Below are 20847 nucleotides of genomic sequence, written 5' to 3'. Positions count from 1 at the left end.
GAGAGCTAAGAAAAGAGACATTTTACGCGAAAGATCACTGCATCAAGAAAATGACGCCTTACACCAATTTTTCATATCGGTGTACCTATCGACAAAAGAGAGGCCCAATGCGTACCAAGTGTTGGTAAAGAAAAAAGTGTTTCAGATAGTATCTGAAACGGAGGAGGAAATTTTGACTAAACCAGTGGCTCAACATCATTCATCAATATCATCATGCAGCACAGAAAATAGTTCGTCTACCACGTCAATATCTGACTCTCCTGGTACGCAGTTTGAACCTTCAGTAGCACATTTACTATAAACAGTGTTATCATGTTCATTATTTTAACAAATGTACAAATGGAAATTGTTTCTCTGAACTTTAATAAATATTGAGGGAAAAAATACTTTATTTCAATTGCATACCTTTAACATACAGCTAATTTTTCTTCTGTAGGTATGGGCTCCCGCATGTGACTTGATTTTCCTCTTATGTCTTGCTCTATCAGTGTATGAACCTCTTCAAACTGCCGTCTGTTCAGTCAGAAGCTTTCCCTGAATACGTGATCAGTAACTTCCGTGGACAACACGTATTCGCCATTTGTTCTTCGCTTTTGCATGTACTTGCTTTTCCATAGAGATCTTTTTCTGTTCTTTCATACACTGTACAATAAAATAACACTCCTGAGATCCGGATCAGAATCGTAATCTAAGTCTAACTGCATAGACAGACCCGCGGTGGACATTGCTGGGCGTTCTGTGTTTGGCGAGCGCTGGGCCGCCGCTGAGCTGGCTCTGAGCACTATGGGACTTAACAGCTATGGTCATCAGTCCCCTAGAACTTAGAACTACTGAAACCTAACTAACCTAAGGACATCACACAACACCCAGGCATCACGAGGCAGAGAAAATCCCTGACCCCGCCGGGAATCGAACCCGGGAACCCGGGCGTGGGAAGCGAGAACGCTACCGCACGACCACGAGCTGCGGCCTACTCGTCCAAGGTATCAGCTGTGAACTCTCGTGTGTGACGAATATGATCTTAATATTACTTTGCGTGTTATGTTTCCGTGTGACGCTAGATCCAAACTCTAATACTCTGAGAGAGAAGCAAGGTGAGTCAGCCGTCTATCCAGCAACGCCACTTGGCTTGCATAGCACAGGAAGACGTGCATATGTCCTCTAGAGTTCGTAGTAGGAAAGAAAAGTTACGAAGTGGGGCAGTGTCGTGTGAAACTCGAATGAATACTAATTGAAGTGGGAAAGGTGGCAATGAAGTGATTCTAACGCTGTGACTATTCTTTGTAATGTATTCTATGTTGCCAGTGTGATGTATTTCACGTAATTAAAGTATGTGTGGTTTGCATGGGAGAGTAGCAAGATAGGTTTAGAGGCAGTGGGTTATGCATGTTCCCTTTTGTACCGTTCGGTCTGGAGTAAATTTTCGTGATGATGGGTGTGAGAGTCGAAGTTTGAGATATAGCAAAAGATCCACCATCCTATCCAGAAAGTGCACTGTAGCGTTAGATAATTACGAGACCATAAGATAGAGAATCAACAATGTAAAGCCATGCCCACTGGACGGAGTTTCCCATGTGTAATTGTTGTATTAAATGTAATGGTGTGTTTAGGTTATCTTTGAATCAAAATAGAATTTATCGGAATAAAAAAACATAGTGAAAAGAAAAAGATTGGTGGCCTTGTTCTTAGAATAGTGTGTAGTAATGATATCCAGAATTTATAATGTGTGCGCCATTCATATTCAGTGCGATGGCCACGTGTTTATCAAAGTCGTTGGGTAAGAAAGAAAATGTGGTATTGCCAGAGCGTAGTGAAGAGAGTTGTGTAAATTCTTAATAGATGTACGTTATCCGTTTCCGTTGCGTAATATTCAAACAGGAGAATAATTTGTAGCTTAATTGTGGGTACTAGAGCTCATATTCAGTCACTGATGTTGCTCGAGAAATAAGAATAAGTCAACTCGCTTGGCAGACCACTCGTCTCGCAGACCTGACTGCTTGATGCCACAGTATGATCAAGGCATGTGGGTGCCTCTCAACAGAATTTCACAAGATAGCTTATTTCGTCTAGTTTTATTGTTTTGCAATTATTTTTAGTAACATTTTTCAAGTTCACATTACAACACAGACATACACGAAATTTAAGAATAAGAAACAGTTTACATACACAACAGCGACAGACAACAATATTAAAACAACTGTAGACCGAGCAACTTATTTGTGGGTGTAGTGTCTTCCCCGGAAAAGCGTTACAACCGCGTTTCTTGCATAGCCAATTTCTGTATTCCGTATAGAATGAACGTTTTTTGTGTCTCCCTGAGTGTCTGCGGGCTGTGTCACCACTGACCGAAAAAGTATGATGCAGAAGGGTCTGTGTTGCTTCGTCATTAGAATGAAGACTTGCCTACTCGTTTCTGAGTTTGTAGAGAGATTATAACAGCAGAAGTCAGTGCAGTAGCTCCATCAACGTGTACGAAAATATGGAACGAGTTTGACGATAAATAGCATGTCGTGTGTACCGTGAAATGCGCATTGTACATTTGAGAAAGTAAAATGAAAACATTTTTCGTGAACTTAATTGTAAATAGTACCCTCAGGTTGCATGAAGGCTATCTTTTGTATCCTCTTGGTGATCGCGAAAGTCGCGAAAATCGACATTCAGCTTCACCTTCCAGATACTTCTCTACATAGTAGCCATTCCGACTCAGTAGTTTGGTAGCAGTTTCCCAATACCCTCATAATAGAAGGCAGACACCAGTGATTTCCACCGATTCCCCACACTATTCTGCAGCTAATTGTGCCAAAATGCTATCCTCACAGCCAGCGGTTGGTGGGAGCAAAAAAATTAAGATCAGAGGGAGCCAAGTCCGTGCTGCTTAGTGGGTGGCCAAACACTCTTCTTCGAAAACTCCGCAGGAGCGTCTTCGTCGAATCTTTTTGCAACATGCGATCGAGAGTTGTCATGAAGAAGGATACACATGACAGTTAAGTTGTATGATCTGCACGAAAGGGAAGGAAAGAAGATGGAGTTAAGCGTCCCGTCGACATTGAGGTCATTAGAGACGTAGCACAAGCTCGGATTGTGTCAAGGATGGGGAAAATTGGGTGTGCCCTTTCAAAGGAACCATCTCGGCATTTGCATGGAGCGATTTAGGAAAATCACACAAAATCTAAATCTAGATGACTCGACGCAGGTTTCAACCGTTGTCCTCCCGAATGCGAGTCCAGTGTGCTAAACACCGCGCTACCTCGTTCGGTGATCTGCTGGAAATAAGGAGAAACCCCACAGCAGGAGACACTGACTTTCTAGGCATCTTCATGTGCTCACTGTGCACTCAGACCTGAGAAGTACGACGGTGTACGATATATGGTCATACTAGAGAAACTGCGCAACACATCTGCGCAAAGCTTCACCGGATTCTTCACTGTGAAATTATCGCTACCGATCGGATGCTGGAAAAAAGAAATCTCGTCGCACATGTAAGCGCGTAAACGTAAACAATACACTGCATGAAGGATGTAAAGAGTGGCAGTAATCAAACTTTCACTACTTGAGCCAGTCTAGAGGGAATCCTAAGCTATTTATCGTATAGATACAAAATTTCATAGGAATAATGTTCAGACTATGAGCTGCAGGATTTGCGTTGTTGGTAGTGTTAATGTCGTGATGATTGTGATGATAACCAGTACTGCTACGTAGGGTTGAAACATATGCATCAGTGTGCATTACAGTTGCAGATAGTTGACATGGTTGTGGACAAGATGAGCAGGACCTTACTCGTAAAGCTGTTTTATCAAAACAACAGCAAAAGTGGTGCTGCTCTTCGCGAATATTGACGCATTAAAAGAAAACGGAGAGATCCTCTTTCCCCACTGGTATTGAAGAACATGATTCAGAAGTTGGAGCCGCGCGGGATTAGCCGAGCGGTCTCAGGCGCTACAGTCATGGACTGTGAGGCTGGTCCCGGCGTAGGTTCGAGTCCTCCCTCGCGCATGGGTGTGTGTGTTTATCCTTAGGATAAGTTAGGTTAAGTAGTGTGTAAGCTTAAGGACTGATGACCTTAGCAGTTAAGTCCCATAAGATTTCACACACATTTGAACATTTTGAACAGAATTTGGAAGTAATATGCGATTCGAGAGTTGCCCCTGAGAGAAGCTATTTAATTAGTTAATTAGTGAATGTAATTATTGTAATATTTCTCTATGTAAACATTTTGTCATTATTTTTATCTTCTGTACAAATAATATCTGTGGAAGTCGCACATAATGTATATCTGTGTTTGCCACAGTCAGTTGTCAACTAAAGATGGCCCAGGAAGCCAAAAGCCGGTTCGCGACAAAGTAAATATAATTTTGAAAAACATTAGGAAGTTTTTTTCTTTCTAATATTGGATGTTTCTTTTGAAAATAAGTTAAAATTACCCCCATTTCTTTCTTCAGTAGCGTAAAGGATACAGACATTTGAAATAGGATGAATGTACATGAAACACTGCGTACTTGTACGTACGCGCATTGCTGAAAACATGTGAAGCGACGGTCTTCGTCACAGAAAGAAGCACATCGTCTGAATAGTTTACCAGACAGAATGCGCCCCGACGTTGACGTAATTTATTGCTGTCCGCAGTGCTTCACGAACGTGCCGCGGCAGGCGACGGGGTGTGCCGGGGCACAAACGCGACCCTGAGACCCGAGATGGGCTGCCCCGTGATGGAGAGCGCCACCTCTTCCAGCTGCTGCCTGCTGGAGCCGGGCAGCACGTGGAAGCGCCGCAACACGGCCGCCAGCAGCGTCTTCATCTGCAGCAGCGCGAACCTCCCGCCCACGCACTTGCGGGAGCCGGTGCCGAACGGCAGGTAGCTGTACGGGTGCCTGTCAGCGCTGCTGCCGCCCTTGAGGAAGCGCCCGGGGTCGAAGCGGTCCGGCTCGGGAAACGAGTCCGGCTGGCGGTGCAGCAGGCTGAGCGCGACGAGCACGCACGCGCCCCGCGGCGCCACGCAGCGGCCGCCGTCCAGCGGCGTGTCCTCAGATACCAGGTGCGGCAGGTTCGGCACTATGGGGAACAGCCGCAGCGTCTCCTACAAAACACAACGCCAGGCTCATGTTCATGTTCGTGAAACTCAGCACAACCAATCTCAACGTCCGTAAGAGGAGGACGTACTGGAAAGCCACCAAAATTGTGAAAACACGTTTTAGTGGTTCTTCATTTATTACTAATATTGAAATTTCAAATCTTCAATATTACGTTCCAATTTCACTGCTAAGTGTCGTTAAAACAACAATTAATAAAAGCTTGCACAGGGCCACGGCCCTTTGCTCTTAATTTTTTATCATTATTCATTCCTTGCGGTGTTTTCTTCCTGTTTTATGCAGTCCCACTGTGGAGAATACTTCGGCGTTCAGCAGATACAGAACTCCTACTATAGTATCTGCATGTAAAAACTCAAAATCCTAATGAAAGTTACAACTCTCTGTGAGGAAAACCATGCCCGAAGACAACATTTGTTTCCAAAACTGCTGTTTAGTTTTTAACTGTGCTAATCTTGGAAGACTACCGACTCTACAGAGGCCATGATTTGATCCAGCAGCTTTCACATTGACGGTAAGGAAATAGACAACAGAGTAATCGATACAGCTGACGTTGTTACCTAGTCTGAAAATCAATTTAACCGAAGAGGACAAGCAAAGAAAAGACCCATTGAGGATGAAGACGAGAATGTATATAGTAGTTGTGGGATAATGCTGTTCCTGGCACACTTAATATACCAAACTGATATCGAATTAATTATGCACATTAATTTAAATTGATTAATTAATTACCCTCCCTGATGATGTCATAGGTTTTCCCAACTGGCACACGGGTCCCACATGGATAACTAAACCCCTCTGGGTGGTAAATTCAAATGCTAATTACACCGTATTGCAGACGACGTAATACATTCTTTATTTTTAGAAAGTCAGACTGCAAGAAGGATATAATTATTCCAATCCCAAAGAAAGCAGGTGTTGACAGATGAGAAATTTACCGAACTATCAGTTTAGTAAGTCACAGCTGCAAAATACTAAGGCGAATTCTCTATAGACAAATGGAAAAACTGGTAGAAGCCGATCTCGGGGATGATCATTTTGGATTCCGTAGAAATTGGAACACGTGAGGCAATACTGACCCTACGACTTATCATAGAAGAAAGATTAAGGAAAGGCAAACCTACGTTTCTAGCATTTGTAGACTTAGAGAAAGCTTTTGACAATATTGACTGGAATACTCTCTTTCAAATTCTGAAGGGGGCAGGAGTAAAATACAGGGAGCGTAAGGCTATTTACAATTTGTACAGAACCAGATGGCAATTATAAGAGTCGAGGGACATGAAAGGGAAGCAGTGGTTGGGAAGGGAGTGAGACAGGGTTGTAGCCTCTCCCCGATGCTATTCAATCTGTATATTGAGCATGCGATAAAGGAAACAAAAGAAAAGTTCGGAGTAGGTATTAAAATCCATCGATAAGAAATAAAAACTTTGAGGTTCGCCGATGACATTGTAATTCTGTCAGAGGCAGCAAAGGACTTGGAAGAGCAGTTGAACGGAATGACCAGTTTCTTGAAAGGAGGGTATAAGATGAACATCAACAAAAGCAAAACGAGGATCATGGAATGTAGTCGAATTAAATTGGGTGATGCTGAGGGAATTGGATTAGAAAATGAGACACTTAAAGTAGTAAGGGAGTTTTGCTATTTCGGGAGCAAAATAACTGATGATTGTCGAAGTAGAGAGGATATAAAACGTAGACTGGCAATGGCAAGGAAAGCGTTTCTGAAGAAGAAAAATTTGTTAACATTGAGTATACACTTAAATGTCAGGAAGTCTTTTCTGAAAGTATTTGTATGGAGTGTAGCCGTATATGGAAGTGAAACACGGACGATAAATAGTTTGGACAAGAAGAGAATAGAAGCTTTCGAAATGTGGTGGTACAGAAGAATGCTGATGATTAGGTGGGTAGATCACATAACTAATGAGGAGGTATTGAATAGGACTGGAGAGAAGAGAAGTTTGTGGCACAATTTGACTAGAAGAAGGGATCGGTTGGTAGGACATGTTCTGAAGCATCAAGGGATCATCAATTTAGTGTTGGAGGGCAGCGTGGAGGGTAAAAATCGTAGAGAGAGACCAAGGGATGAATACACTAAGCAGATTCAGAAGGATGTATGTTGCAGTAGGTACTGGGAAATGAAGAAGCTTGCACAGGATAGAGTAGCATGGAGAGCTGCATCAAACCAGTCTCAGGACTGAAGACCACAACAACAACAACAACATGTGAATATCGCTGGTGTATTACGATGTAGGCTACTCTCATTATTTTATTGTAGTTGGAATACTGACACACTCTATACATCACAGTCAAAGACGACCAAACCAGAAAACCGTTACAGTCTAACTTCGCTCCTCCCATTGGAGAGAAATTTAAAAATTGGTGGTACAATCCATTTTTTTCTCTCTGGCTATGAAGCATGAGCGTTGCCATTGATCAAGCCCTGGACAGCAACTCTACCCAGTTTCATCAATAACTGCTGGATGTAGACACAATAATTGCGCTGTTAGTCTGGCACTAGAGGGTTGTTCCAGCCAGTCTGACCAATGACCCAGTATGAGAAGAATAGTTAATAATAATGGGACAGCAAATTATCTCTGAAATTCTGGGGAATAGCTGTTGGGAGGAACATAAAGTTTAGCAATAATATTAGAAAAGTAAGGCACAGTAGCTGTGCAACTACAAATGCCTGCCCCTATATAGAGGACTCCGGTAGCAACAGCATTGGGAATAAAACACACATACGCCTATTCACAAGAGGAAAGCCGTATGCTAGCCAACAGAAACATGGCAGATACATTGTACGATATTTTGTGGTCATTATCTTGCTTGAATTCGGCATCTCAAGACGAAGGAACTGACCCGTCACCATCCGTCTAGTCCAGTATCATCTAGCGAGTGTATTGTGTAGCTGAAAAGCCTTCCAGCCAGAATTTTTCTTTGTAGGTGCCACTCACTACTGGCTTAAACCACAGCTTCCGGTCACTGAACCCTCGAGACCACTCCTACCGTTGGCTGTGGCGCAATTTGAGGCAAGCAGGAGCGAAATGAACTAACTGCACCCCTGACATTCAGTTTGAAAAATACACTCTATCCAATGCGAAATAGGGATGTTTAGTCATAACACCTCGAATTTCTCACTCGAAATGTAGATTACTCCCTGTTATACGAGCTATTTTCGAAGACAGAAGAAATCGGACCATACACTCATTTTCAGATAACTAAAGTGTCCTTAATTGTTGTAAAAATCCTGTAGAACACTAGAACATAGGCTATATTTCCTCTAAGAACTCTCTCATCAGGCAGAAACAAATCTGTTCTAATCAGCTTAATATGTGTCACGTCCTGCAACTCAGGACTAGAATGTTAAACTCGTTTTCACCTCATTACGGAGCATGCTCTGCCTCTGTCACAAGATGCCTCATTTTAGAAGTCTCTTGAAGTAACCAAATGCCTCATCACCTGCGAAGTCTCTCAAGGTAGCGACACAGAGGAGTTGTAAATATTAGCTTTATACTACATACCACTTTATAAATTTGGTAATATAGCTGATTTTATTACGATGATCAAATTTCCCTATGTAGGTTGGAGACTGAGATTTTGTTAAAAGCTCTCTCCCCACTGGAAAAATGCCTTACTACCACTCCAACTCTCAAACGATATCTGTGGTACTCTTGCCCTCATTTCCACCTACCTGGAGACACGTCATTGACATCAAATTGATAGGTTAATTAATTATATTAATCGTGAAGGTCCCTTTAGATGTGAATAATTTCTTTTTCCTGTAGCTGGATTACACTCACCAGGTGATAGCTATAGACGCTTACGTGACGTCTGTGGAGGCTTCCCGCAGGCTAGGTAGTCTCTCCCTCCGACACCAAAATGGGTGGTCACGATCGTCATACAGTTGAAGCCATCCGGCGCTAATTGTGTATTGTCTCCAGGCACCTTTCCATGCTGGTGGAAGTAAGTTACTTGTAATTCTGGCATGCTGGTCCCAAAATAAACCTGCTGAAACCTGTCAGGAGTGGAGGCAGTAAGACATTCCCTCCAACCCCGCAATCCCTCTGCACCATCTCCAACCCGCCACCATGTCGCATGTGAACAGTGGCCTCTGCCTCCATCGCATCGCAAACCTCCATCCATGCGTCAGAGTTGTACTGCAACTGGCCAACAACCCACCACTCGCCGTGCCAGAAAGCTGTTAATTATTCCATACCCACAAAAATTGTCCTATCCTCCTCAGAATGATAAAAACCTTGACTTTCAACAGTATGCTTCCCCTCATCCCGCCTCCAAACTAAACGCTCTGAGATATTTTTTTAGAAATACCCCAGAAAGGGTCACCCAGTGAGCAATAGCAAAATAGCTGTCAACTGACAGCTAAATCCCAGACGTGTACCACTCTGCAGACCTAGGTTTCCCTCAGAATAGAGCCCTATGGAATCGTTACTATTGTCTCCCACCAAATTAGTGGATGGATGCTTCGAGAAACGAACTGAGAAACCTCGAGGGAATACTATGTTCTTTTCAAGCTACGCCACTGAGAAACATTTGGAGCTGATTGCAGAAGGATTCTACTGCCGCCAACATACATTTCGCTTATGGACGCAAAGATAAGATACGAGAAATCAGCGCTCATAAGGAGACATAGAGGCAGTATGGAAATGGAAATGAACGTTTGGCGTCATTGGCCGGGAGGCCCCCATGCGGGACAGGTTCGGCCGCCTTGGTGCAGGACTTATTACATTCGACGCCACATTGGGCGACCTGCGCGCCGGATGGGGATGAAATGATGATTGAGCGGAGAAAGTGCCCGACCCAGCCGTGAAGCGAACCCGGGCCCGTAGGACGGCAACCCGTCACGCTGACCACTCAGCTATCTGGGTGGACACACAGAGACAGTCATTTTTCCCTCAATCTATTTGCGAGTGGAATAGGAAAGGGAATGCCTAGTAGTGGTACACGGTACCGTTCGCCAAGCACCATACAATGGCTTACGACATACGAATACAGATGTAAATGTATATTTTGTCTACCTATTAAGATTTAAATCCATCCATTTATAGCAACAAAAACTCACGAAAGAATGTTGCCTCTTATTTATCGAGAAAACAAAAGACACAACTTTCGTTGCCGATTGTCTCTCTGTATAAATCTTCGTATTAGCCTCTAAATTTTTCACTTCAGTCACTTTGCGAAATGTATGTGTAAGTTTGTAATTTATTTGTCTACAATACTTTGAATAAACTGTATGGAGCTCACCTTTCCACTCCCCTTTCGTTAGAGTATCACCTGCGGTATTCTCACGTATCCTCCAGTCTTCGATATATAGCATTTGAGGCCGCCTGATTTCGACGAGTAAGAAATGTCCCTCGCCACGTTACAGACCGCTGATAAGTATCTTGAAATCCCATCACATTCCAGCAGCCCTGTTTCTTTACTTAGAAGGCTCTCTGGTCCTCCACCCATCACTGACTAGGTATAAAGCTATCACAAAGTGCAAATTAACACGTTAATATATGGGAGGAAATTCACAACCATGCAGCATATAGGTGGGTTGAACTAAGAAATTCATAGCACCTACAATTCATCAACATCAGATGACTGCCTGTAAACATCTCCCATCAAATGACCTACTTTCCTTTGTCATATTCCTATGATTACCACACTAGAAATACGACAGTCTAATGGCATCCAAGTCTCCATTTGCAGCACAGGGTCTCTCTCTCTCTCTCTCTCTCTCTCACTCTCTCTCTCTCTCTCTCTCTTGTTATTTTTGTAACATCCAATGGAATAAAACTACAAACTATAAAAATTTCTCTAACGCCACGTAGCAGAGACCTTTATAAGATTTTAATGCGTATCTCTCTTCCGTTGTATCCGAAATAAAAACTGTTTGCCTATTGACATCAACCATATGTGCTGATCCCGTTAAATATACACGTATTTCTCCACTGGAACAGGGGACAGTGATCGAAGTCGCTTCCACGGACATGTGTAGGGTTTTGACACCTGTACTGGACGATGAACTTCTCCCACAGACTATTAATCACAAGGAGAAGGTTCTTGTGTTGTTATTTCATAAGCAGTATTATACATGGATTTCTGTTCTAACATGTAGAAACAGTATATGGCTACAGCTGTGTACACAGAGAGACCGAGAGCTTTGATTCCTCATATTGGTGATGCACATTTGCTCTCAGGTGTATAATCGCTGTTTCGGTGAGTTAGGCGGTAGTCATGCTGACCTCGAAATCTTTGGACAGTGCATCTTGAATTTTTATGACATACAATGCATAACTATCTGTAGAACAATGGGGTACTGTGCACGACTTAAACCTGTAAAGCACAGATACTATACAGCAACAGTTGTCAATCCGAGTGGTTGAAGAATGAAATGATTCTTATACAGTCAGTTTTACATATTCTCGGTCAATTTCGGAATTTTACGGGGTTTCTGTAGCTTCCGCGTCGATCCCGTGATGCTATGAGCCAATGACATTGGAACACGGTTCTCAATTTCTGTATCATTGTCAAACCACCCCCTCCATTACTTTGCGATGGTCATATACGTGTGGACATATCGCAAATCTTGATACATTGCCTAGATCATACGACATAAACATTGATTTTTACTGTATGTAGCATCCATCTGCAGAGGAGCTTCAAGAACTATGTTCCTTAACCGAAACAATTTTTAAATTAGGCAAGAATTTATTACAGTTTGCCATTGCCCTCTATGTTGATGGAAGTTACAAAATATTCTCGTATTCGTAGGATAGTCGGAGAATGAAAGATCTCACCAACACATTTGATAATTACCACCCCAAGAAACGAATCATATACACTCAGCACTCCGCCCTCTGTTTCCGAACGAGCTGCCCCTTCGACCTTTCCGATTTCACCATTAGTGCAGTCATACAAGGTCTCTCTAGATGTATGCGTGCTGAGGAGGGCAGCACTCCTTCTTGGTGTATATTAGATACGAGCCTGATACATATGAAAGGGTCGTGGTTATATGACAGACGATTAAGAAGAAAAAGAAATATTTGGTTTGTGCATGATGCAGAACCAGAGGAAAGGAGTTTGAAACAGTTTACGTAAATTACTTGTGCTATCAATTTTGTAGTTTTGCTGTAGTGTTTGGATTCCATACAAAGAAGGCACTGGGAAGAGAGAGATGATCATAGAAGAAAAACACATGGCTAAATGATTCGGCATTTAAACGTGCTATATTGTTAAAGCAGTGTTATTTCCGTTGCATTAGTCGCGTGGAATTAAATGCTGTTACAGCGCAGGCAGATACACACAGAGAAAAACAGCGTAGTTGCGCTGAGTATTGACAACTGTATTACATTTAAAAGCAATTTCAGTATATGTGGCGAAAAGAAACGTCATGATCACATGAGCAGAAGTGCCATAAAATCGGTAAAACTACTTAACTTGACGGAAAATACGAATAATTTGAGGGAAAGTAATCCGAGATGCGGGGAAATTGAGGGAATATAATGGAGTACTTATGTCTGCTTGGGGCAGGAAAGTTCTTGTGCATAGGAACGAGTATGTAACTGCAAGAGGAATATGACAAAATGTTGATAAGGAAGCATCAGGAACCAAAGAAACAGTCATTTTTCGTCGACACTGATAAGATGGCCGAAATGGATTGTTTAACACGGATGACCACCAAATGAAGAGTAATAAGTTTATATAAGTCGGATCACAAGCCCAGTTGTGAACCCAAAGTTATCGGCAACCAATTTAAAAGTTTTATAAAATGCTCTTAGCTAAAGAGCGTTGTATTATCAACTTGGTGACCGCAGTACACAACTACAGAATGGCTCACTTGTTTGATCCTGTGCAAGACTGTTTCAGTGTTTTAAGCTCTAACAGACAGTATTTGCAATGTGCTCCTCTGTACTCTCTATCAATCACAACCATTGTCAGCTAACAAGTACTTTACGAAACAGTTGTTGCATGGTTTTAACAACATTCTGCTGTATGTATATTTAGGCAATAGGCATACATACAAGTTGACTGCTGTCTTTCATGCTTTCCTGGAAAAGAGAACCCTCTGCCTTTAAACTGATGCGTATCTGCGTTAAAGGACGATAGAAAGTAGATGGAGCAATCAGTTTGAGAAGTTGTGACGAGGCACGATTTAATGGTAGACGACTGATGCATTCTAGAGAGAGATGACGTGTGTGGAAAAAACTGTGTTCTGTTCTCTTAGTGCACCGTGGTCTGTAATTTCATATGTTGGACACCATTACTATGCGTTTATCTATTTCATTATAACATGTCTTTGTTTCATATATTATGCACTGCTGACGACCGTTTTTTAGGACTGATGCGATAATAGCATAATTTCCATACTGTAAGTGGATGTGAGCAGTGAGCGCTGTACACATCTAAAAAACTGTATAGTGCATATATAAAAACAAGGTTTTTTTTTCCTTTAGTGTAGAAGGTAGAAATTTTATCGTCTTAAAGTTCCTTACCATAATAGGTGGAATAGAAAGCTTTCAGGGGGAACGTATGTCAGATGTTGAAAATGAATTTGCTGCACTGGAGTACTGACAGTGTTTCATTCCATGTTACTAATATATCGGAAATCACACTACTTTAGATTGCTTAAGTGCCGAACCGTGTAGCCTTATGTTCTATGTTTATGTTCTACGTTTACATTCTATGATCATATCTCTTTTCGTAGTGCCTTCTTGTTGTGGAATACAAACACTATAAAGATACTGCTGAATTGATTGCACAAGTGATTTACGTAAAATGTTACGAACTCCTTCAATCTGGAGCTCCATTATACATAAACGATACGTTTCTTTTCCGACTTATATCGTCTGTTATATCACCACAACAATGTCAAATGCATGATTCTCATATCTACTACACACCAATAAGGAGTGCTAACCGCCTCAGCATGCATGCATCTAGAGAGATCGTGTATGACACAGTACTAATGGTTAAATCTGGACACCTGTTGCATGACAACATTATATAAGGCAGGCACTGAAACTGGATCAGGGCAAAACACAAACTCGACGTTTCTGGCGAGCCAGGCAGCAGACTACAGTAGAATTTTGTGGGTCAGAAAGATCAGAGAGGATCGTGTCACCTACGTTACGTGACGAAAGAAAGGCTACGGCGAATGCAGCGGTAACAAGCGCTCTTACCAACCAGTTCTGTGCTATAACAAACTCCTTAAGCAAGCACATATGAGTGGGAGCCATTGATTACTTCCTTCGTAATAGCAACTCATACGTGGTCATGACGAAAGATATAGGGTAACCATTAGCCACTACTTCGCTCCATAAATACCCCAACCGCTTAGCTTGTAAGGTAGTCGGTAAGACTGATCGATGGCATACATGACGTTCGCATTAGATTCTCTGATTGCAGGGAAGTGACGTCTGGCTCAAGTCTGTTGTGGATTTCCTGCACGCTACGAACAACAACAGCTGCTACTGAAAGAGATACCTACCTCGTCATAATCACCATTTGCAGTTCAAAAATGGCTCCAAGCACTATGGGACTTAACATCTGAGGTCATCAGTCCCCTAGACTTAGAAACTCCTTAAAGTTAACTGACCTTAGGACATCACACACAACCATGCCCGAGGCAGGATTCGAACCTGCGACCGTAGCAGGTGCGCGGTTTCAGACTGAAGCGACTAGAACCGCTCTGCCACCGAGGCCGGCACCAGTTGCAGTGTTCAACATCAAAGTCTACCTCTGTCGCTGATGATAGGACATATAGGTGTTTCTATCCCACCAGGATCAGGACACTAGTGTTCCTGATATTCCAGAGGACTGAATAGGTCCTACATGGACGGCAGATCAGTATCTTCGAATGTCACGACTACACTGCAACCGTCTCTTGGTACGATGGATGATGAAGAATGGTGGTGAGCGTGAGACAACAGGGCACTTCCCAAGTTGGTGTGTGTAATTTCAATAGGCGCGTCGCCGTCATTGCCTGCCGGGGCATTGCCGTACAGCCGAAGTCGGGGCCACCACTGAATAGCCAGTGCAGCAGCAGGCTGGAACGAAGTGTGCAGTGTCATTTGATGGGAGTGGGCTGAAGGCCGCTTACGTCGCGATTCCTCTGCGGGCATTGACAGATGACGCCAACCACGAGCCAAGTCAAGACGCTACATGTACCACTACCATCCTTCTGAGGAAAACTAGGAAGAATCAAACAGGAGGACGTCTCCTGACACAGAACTACCTCTACTCATCCTCTCGCAATAGTCTCCCCTTGCAGACCGAAGTCGAAGCTCATTCCGCAATAGAGGGCGGAGTGCTCCAGTGGATATGATTCGTTTGTTGCGGCGGTAATCATCAAAGGTGTTCGCAAGATCTTTCAATCTCCAACTTTATGCTACGAGTGCGAGAATATTTTGTAACTCTCATCCACATAGGGGGAGATGGCAAATCGTAATAAATACTTACCTAATTTATAAATTGTTTCAGTTAAGGGACGTAGTTCTTGCACCTCCTCTCTGCAGATGAAAGCTTCATATACTAAGCAACAGTATTTTTGTCATGTTATCTAGGCAATGTATCAAGATTTGCGATATGTCCACACGTATATGACCATAGCAAAGTAATGGAGGGGGTAGTTTGGCAATGATGAAGAAATTGAGAACACTACAGGATCGACGCGATGTGACGTTTTGTTAACGTCTCAGTTCGCCAAGAGTGGTGGTTTGGACCTTGAGTAATTGTGTAAAATGCGATGAAATTCCATAAACCCTGTAAAATTCCGAAACTGACGTAGAATATGTAAAACTGATTAAAATACGATTACAATTTGGAGGGGTGAAAGCACAGTGGCACATAAAAAATCACTCGAAGCCATGGACAGAACATAACAAGACTTGCGGGGAAATTCTGAAGTGATGAGAGCAGCTCTACCCATACTTTTAGGAAATTTTTGACAAACACTCCCAACATCAGCCAACACCAGCAAACGAAATCAATGCATGCTTTAAAAAAATCAAGTCTGGCCACACATACAAATACTGCGACAAACAAACACTATGAGAGCTGAACTATTGAAAGGCGAAACAACAGCGAATTTTGCTCCACAACTTCTACAAACAGAGAAACCATATCCTACTGACCATACGACCGACCTCATTAAACTCACCAGTGATTTCTGCAACATCGCCACTGCTGAAAAAGAAATCATCGACCAAATTTATCCAGACATTGTTCACAACGTTACCAGTCTTGACTGGCTATTTGAAACGGCAGTTTTGGAAACTAAAAACAGTGTTGTCGACGATATAAACTTTAATATTCAAAAGAAAATAAAAATCCGATGGGAAACGTTGAAGAAAGTGTGACCTTCCCTACAGAATTTCTGAACTCTTTGCAAGTACCACGAGTGCCAATACACTCCCTTCGACTTAAAATAGGATCTCCGATCATACTGCTCAGAAAACCTAACTCATCAGAACTATGTAATGGACTAAGGATGATCGTCAAACAGCTGTCGAGAACATCATCGAAGCCGAACTTATGGCTGGAAAGTACAAAGGACACACACTATTTATTGCCAGAGTACCACTGATCTCTACTTAACTGCCATTCCAATTTAAAAGACTGCCATTTCCAATCAAATCTCTCACGGTCAACTATTCGTAGCTTGCTCTCGAGTAGGAAATTCAAAAAATTAGAACATATATACCCCGCATAACAAAATGAAAAATGTTGTTTACAAACAAGTATTGTAAATAATTAGAATATGTTTTCATTATTTTTTTACCTCTTACACTTTACAGTTTATCCTTTTATTCCAACTACGACACAATCTCTTATCAACCCCCTGAGCGAAGCCGAACACCCCAGCTAGAAACTTAAAACAAGAAATTGGTGAAAGTACTGTCAAATGGTCTAAAAATACTCGTATCTGACTCTGAAGCAGCTAATGTCATCAGTTAAGACTAAACTTAAAGCCTTTAATGCGGTATTAGTACCAGTGTTGTTATGTGGGACCACCAAAAAGGTCCAAGAGAATATGTCGATCTTCGAAAGGAAAATCATTAGGAAGATCTCTGAAGCAGCTGGCGTAAAAAAAAAAAGACACCTTTTCAAACAACCGAGTATCTTGCAGAAAATGAAAGCAAGGAGAATAAACCTATCGGCACATGTTTCCAGAAGTCCAATCACTTTCTGTTCCAAGGCTTTGCTTACGTGAAAACCTGTAGGTATCCGTTCAATTGGGAAACCATGGAAGCAATGGAAAGATGAACTGCAGAAGCGCCTTCAGCAGCTGGATATCCTTGTGCACTGGATCCAGAGTGCACTAGATCCTATAGAGGAACATTGTAAGATCGGCGCAGGGTCTTCAGGCTCTGTGATCGCCGATATATATGTGTGTATGTGTAAAAGGGTTGACAATAAGATAAAAAAACCAGCAAACGGACTATCATATGACCCTTAAAATTCACACAGCTTTGAATCCTACGATTTGTTGTTTGATAGTTACGAAAGAACAAATAAATCCTTAACGTGCCGTCAACGAAAAGATTACAGACACATAATTCCCAAATGGGCATGGATGGTGCAAGAATAGCTCCTCTTGGCATGTTCAAAGAAAAATTCAGCTACGCCGATTTAGGAAAAGTATGACAATTTAACACCGGGTGATTGGATGGAGATCTGAACTTCACTTCCACAGCTGCTTTGACTAGATCAACGGCAGGTGTCAAGGCATGTATAGTCAAAGCCTATCCCGAAGAGTCATCCACCCGTGAACGCAGCGCGATAGTACTCATGTCTCCAATACTAGCACTCTCACTATAGAACATTAGGAATTCGCGAAGAGTTGGGCTTGAAAGTAACGATTCCTTAAAATACCGTGTGTCTGGACCAGTTTCTTTTACTAGCCTTTTAATATTTCTCTGGAAATCTGATGACATTAATGTTACCATACCAATCGTTAAAATTTTATTATGGTTTGGCTGCACACGAATTTGTCCTCAGGATATGTAATGCGAGTCCGTGGTGTATGACCATCGTTATTTCTATTTTTTTAATTTTTCATCGTGTTCGCTTCAGAAACAATACGAAAAGCTATGGTATGCAACTCGAATTAGCCTCACGTAGATCCTCTTTAGGAATCCTCTAAAGTGTAAGAAAATGTCAACTTGAACTCCTGGATAAGCCCCAAATAATCTGACTTCACAGTTCACTACTTACGCAGTTATCGTCTATCGTGGCTTGTATTACAGCCAATGATCTCAGAATAAGTATTTACAAACTACTAAACTAATTCCTGTGCTGTTTTTCTAATTCGACCGAGGGGACGCGTATGTTGATCGGAAAATTCGAAATTTGTGGCAAGGTCTTATGGGACTAAACTGCTGAGGTCATCGGTCCCTAAGCTTACACGCTACTTAATCTAACTTAAACTAACTTACGTTAAGGACGACACACACCACACCCATGCCCGAGGGAGGACTCGAACCTCCGACGGGGCGAATGTTGATTGGATATGCAACTTGCCATCAAAAATCTAAGACTGTTGTGGTACATTTTTGGAATATGTTGATAAGAGAATCTCTCGGCCTCATCTCACTACCGATTAATTTTTCTCCATGTACATTTGTCACGTGGAAGTGCTTTGAAGTCTTTGTATGGCCCTGGCAGCCGTTTTCTAACACCACATTTTTCTAAACACAATAAGACCCATTAGCTCGCTGAAACATCCCATACCCTTCAGCCAAGGAAGTCGCCATCGATAAATGGCCCGGCTGCCCAAGGAATGAATGCATAAATGATCTTAAATTCTATAAGGATATTTTCCATACGATAACGGTAAGACTGTCGTCTGAGACTCATATATCTGTCCTTCGGGTTCCTATTCTGACACAATGACTTTCATCCCTAAAGGCCTGACGACCCTTCGAAGAAAGGTCCTCGTCGCATTAACAGAACTCAAATTTGGATAGTCGTCAGCGGTCTCTTAACTAGGAGACATGCAGGAAAAGTCTGGTTGCCTGCTGGTTTCTTTAGACAGTGAGCTGCTACATTACCGCATATTGATTCGTCTTCATGCACCACTGTTATTTGCCGTCACATTGAATATCAATGATACGTGGAGCGCCGAAGTTGCCACTGGTATGGTGTCATTGGTCTACGTATGACACGCTACCACCTTACTGGAACGAGAACAGTTGGCAGATTCTGCCGTTGCAGAATAGCTACTTGGTTCGGCAAGAAAGTCTATGACCTTTACTTTTTATAGTTCGAATAAATATATTTCTTCTCTCATGAGCACAACGAGCGAAATGCGTACAGAAGTCCCGCAAATCTCATACGTAACCAACTTGGCCAGAACGCATCGTGTGACATACGAGGGTTGGAACTTAAATAGTGACAACTACTTATTCGCAACCGATACGAAAGAGTTACATGTTTGCATCTGTTACTGCCCTTCAAAGTAGTCATTATAGTTGTGTTGAAACCTTTGCCAGCGATGTGGAAGCCTTAGTACACCGTTAGCAGAGCCTGTTCTGTTGATGGTGCGAATGGAGCGGTCTACTGCCTGTCGAATCTCTGGAACAACTCTGAAGCGAATGCCACGAAGTGGTTCCTTCATCTTAGGAATCTAATGCATAATATTACTGTTCGTTTTTGGAGCATCGCCTGCGACCAGCTTTACGAAAGAAGCGGCGACACTTTCTGCGCAACCCACCCATCATTTTGCATGACAATGCGCGGGCGCATACAGCGCAAGGTGTGGCTGCTCTGTTCGGTCGATGGGACTGGGAAGTACTGTACCATCCACCATACTCCCCGAACTTAAGTCCTTGTGACTACTTCGAAGGACAGTAAGAGGTGCAAACATGTAAGTCTTTTCTGTCGGTTGTGAATAAATTGTTGCCACTATTTAAGTTCCAGTCCTCGTAGATTAGAAGCTGTGCACTGTGGTCGTAGCATTGTACTCGTGATCGTGGTCAAGTGTGCTGATCAGTAATTTCAGTACTATCTGATGAATGTAATCAAAAGTTACAGACAAATTGTGCATGTGGCGTAGCAACATACAAGTAGGTTTAAATATTCTGTTACAATATTGTTCACTAGGCTTTCCATCTTTTCACGGAACCCCTTAACCGAATCAGCTACTCAGTATGTCGTTCAGTGCCCCATCACGTACTCTCTAGTACACCAAGAGAGTATGGTACAGCTTCAGAGGTTTCTATGATTCTAGCAAAGTCCATAAGAGTCTAGGCTGGACTATCACCAACTACTTTGTTTACATGGCCTCAGAAGAAACATCATACAAAGTTTTACGCTGTTAAGGATGGTGTGCTGAGTTCTTTTATGTCCTGAATCCATAATCAAGTATTATTGTTCACTGTTTGACAGTGCCCCTCGTCCAGATCTCTACCCCCTCCCTCCTCATCCCGGCCAGGCCCTCCTTGTATTTCGGTCCCATCGTCCAGCCAGACCTCCACCCCCCCCCCCCCCTTCCAACCCGACCAGACCAGGCCCTCCTTGCATTTCCAGACATAGTCAACCAATTTCACAACGTCATTCATCCACGACGTCTTATTTTTACATACCACTCTTAGTCATACGTCTTTTTTACGTGAATAATTTGAGTTATAACACCAAAATAAATCATTCAGCCAAAATTAAATTATGTCGCTAGCAGAGTACGTACGTAAAATCTGCTCTTTCGTTCTCTGAGCAAAACGGAGCGTGCGGTGCGAGAGCTGTAGCAACCAGCACACAG

General features: G+C 42.5%; 1 protein-coding gene across 1 annotated transcript in view; it reads right to left on the bottom strand.

Moving 5' to 3' along the window:
- Positions 1 to 2053: 2053 nt before the first annotated feature.
- LOC126474603 (cytochrome P450 4C1-like) overlaps positions 2054 to 20847 on the bottom strand; it is an 83408-nt gene continuing 64614 nt past the window's right edge. Inside the window, exon 7 of the mRNA XM_050102079.1 lies at positions 2054 to 5074. Within this exon, the coding sequence (XP_049958036.1) occupies positions 4628 to 5074 (447 nt within the window). The 3' untranslated portion in view covers positions 2054 to 4627. The remainder of the gene's footprint in view (positions 5075 to 20847) is intronic.

The sequence above is a fragment of the Schistocerca serialis genome, chromosome 4, assembly GCF_023864345.2.
Source record: "Schistocerca serialis cubense isolate TAMUIC-IGC-003099 chromosome 4, iqSchSeri2.2, whole genome shotgun sequence".
Classification (NCBI taxonomy): domain Eukaryota; kingdom Metazoa; phylum Arthropoda; class Insecta; order Orthoptera; family Acrididae; genus Schistocerca; species Schistocerca serialis.
The sequence above is the reverse complement of the archived record's forward strand: the minus strand, read 5'-3'. Positions and strand labels throughout refer to the sequence as shown.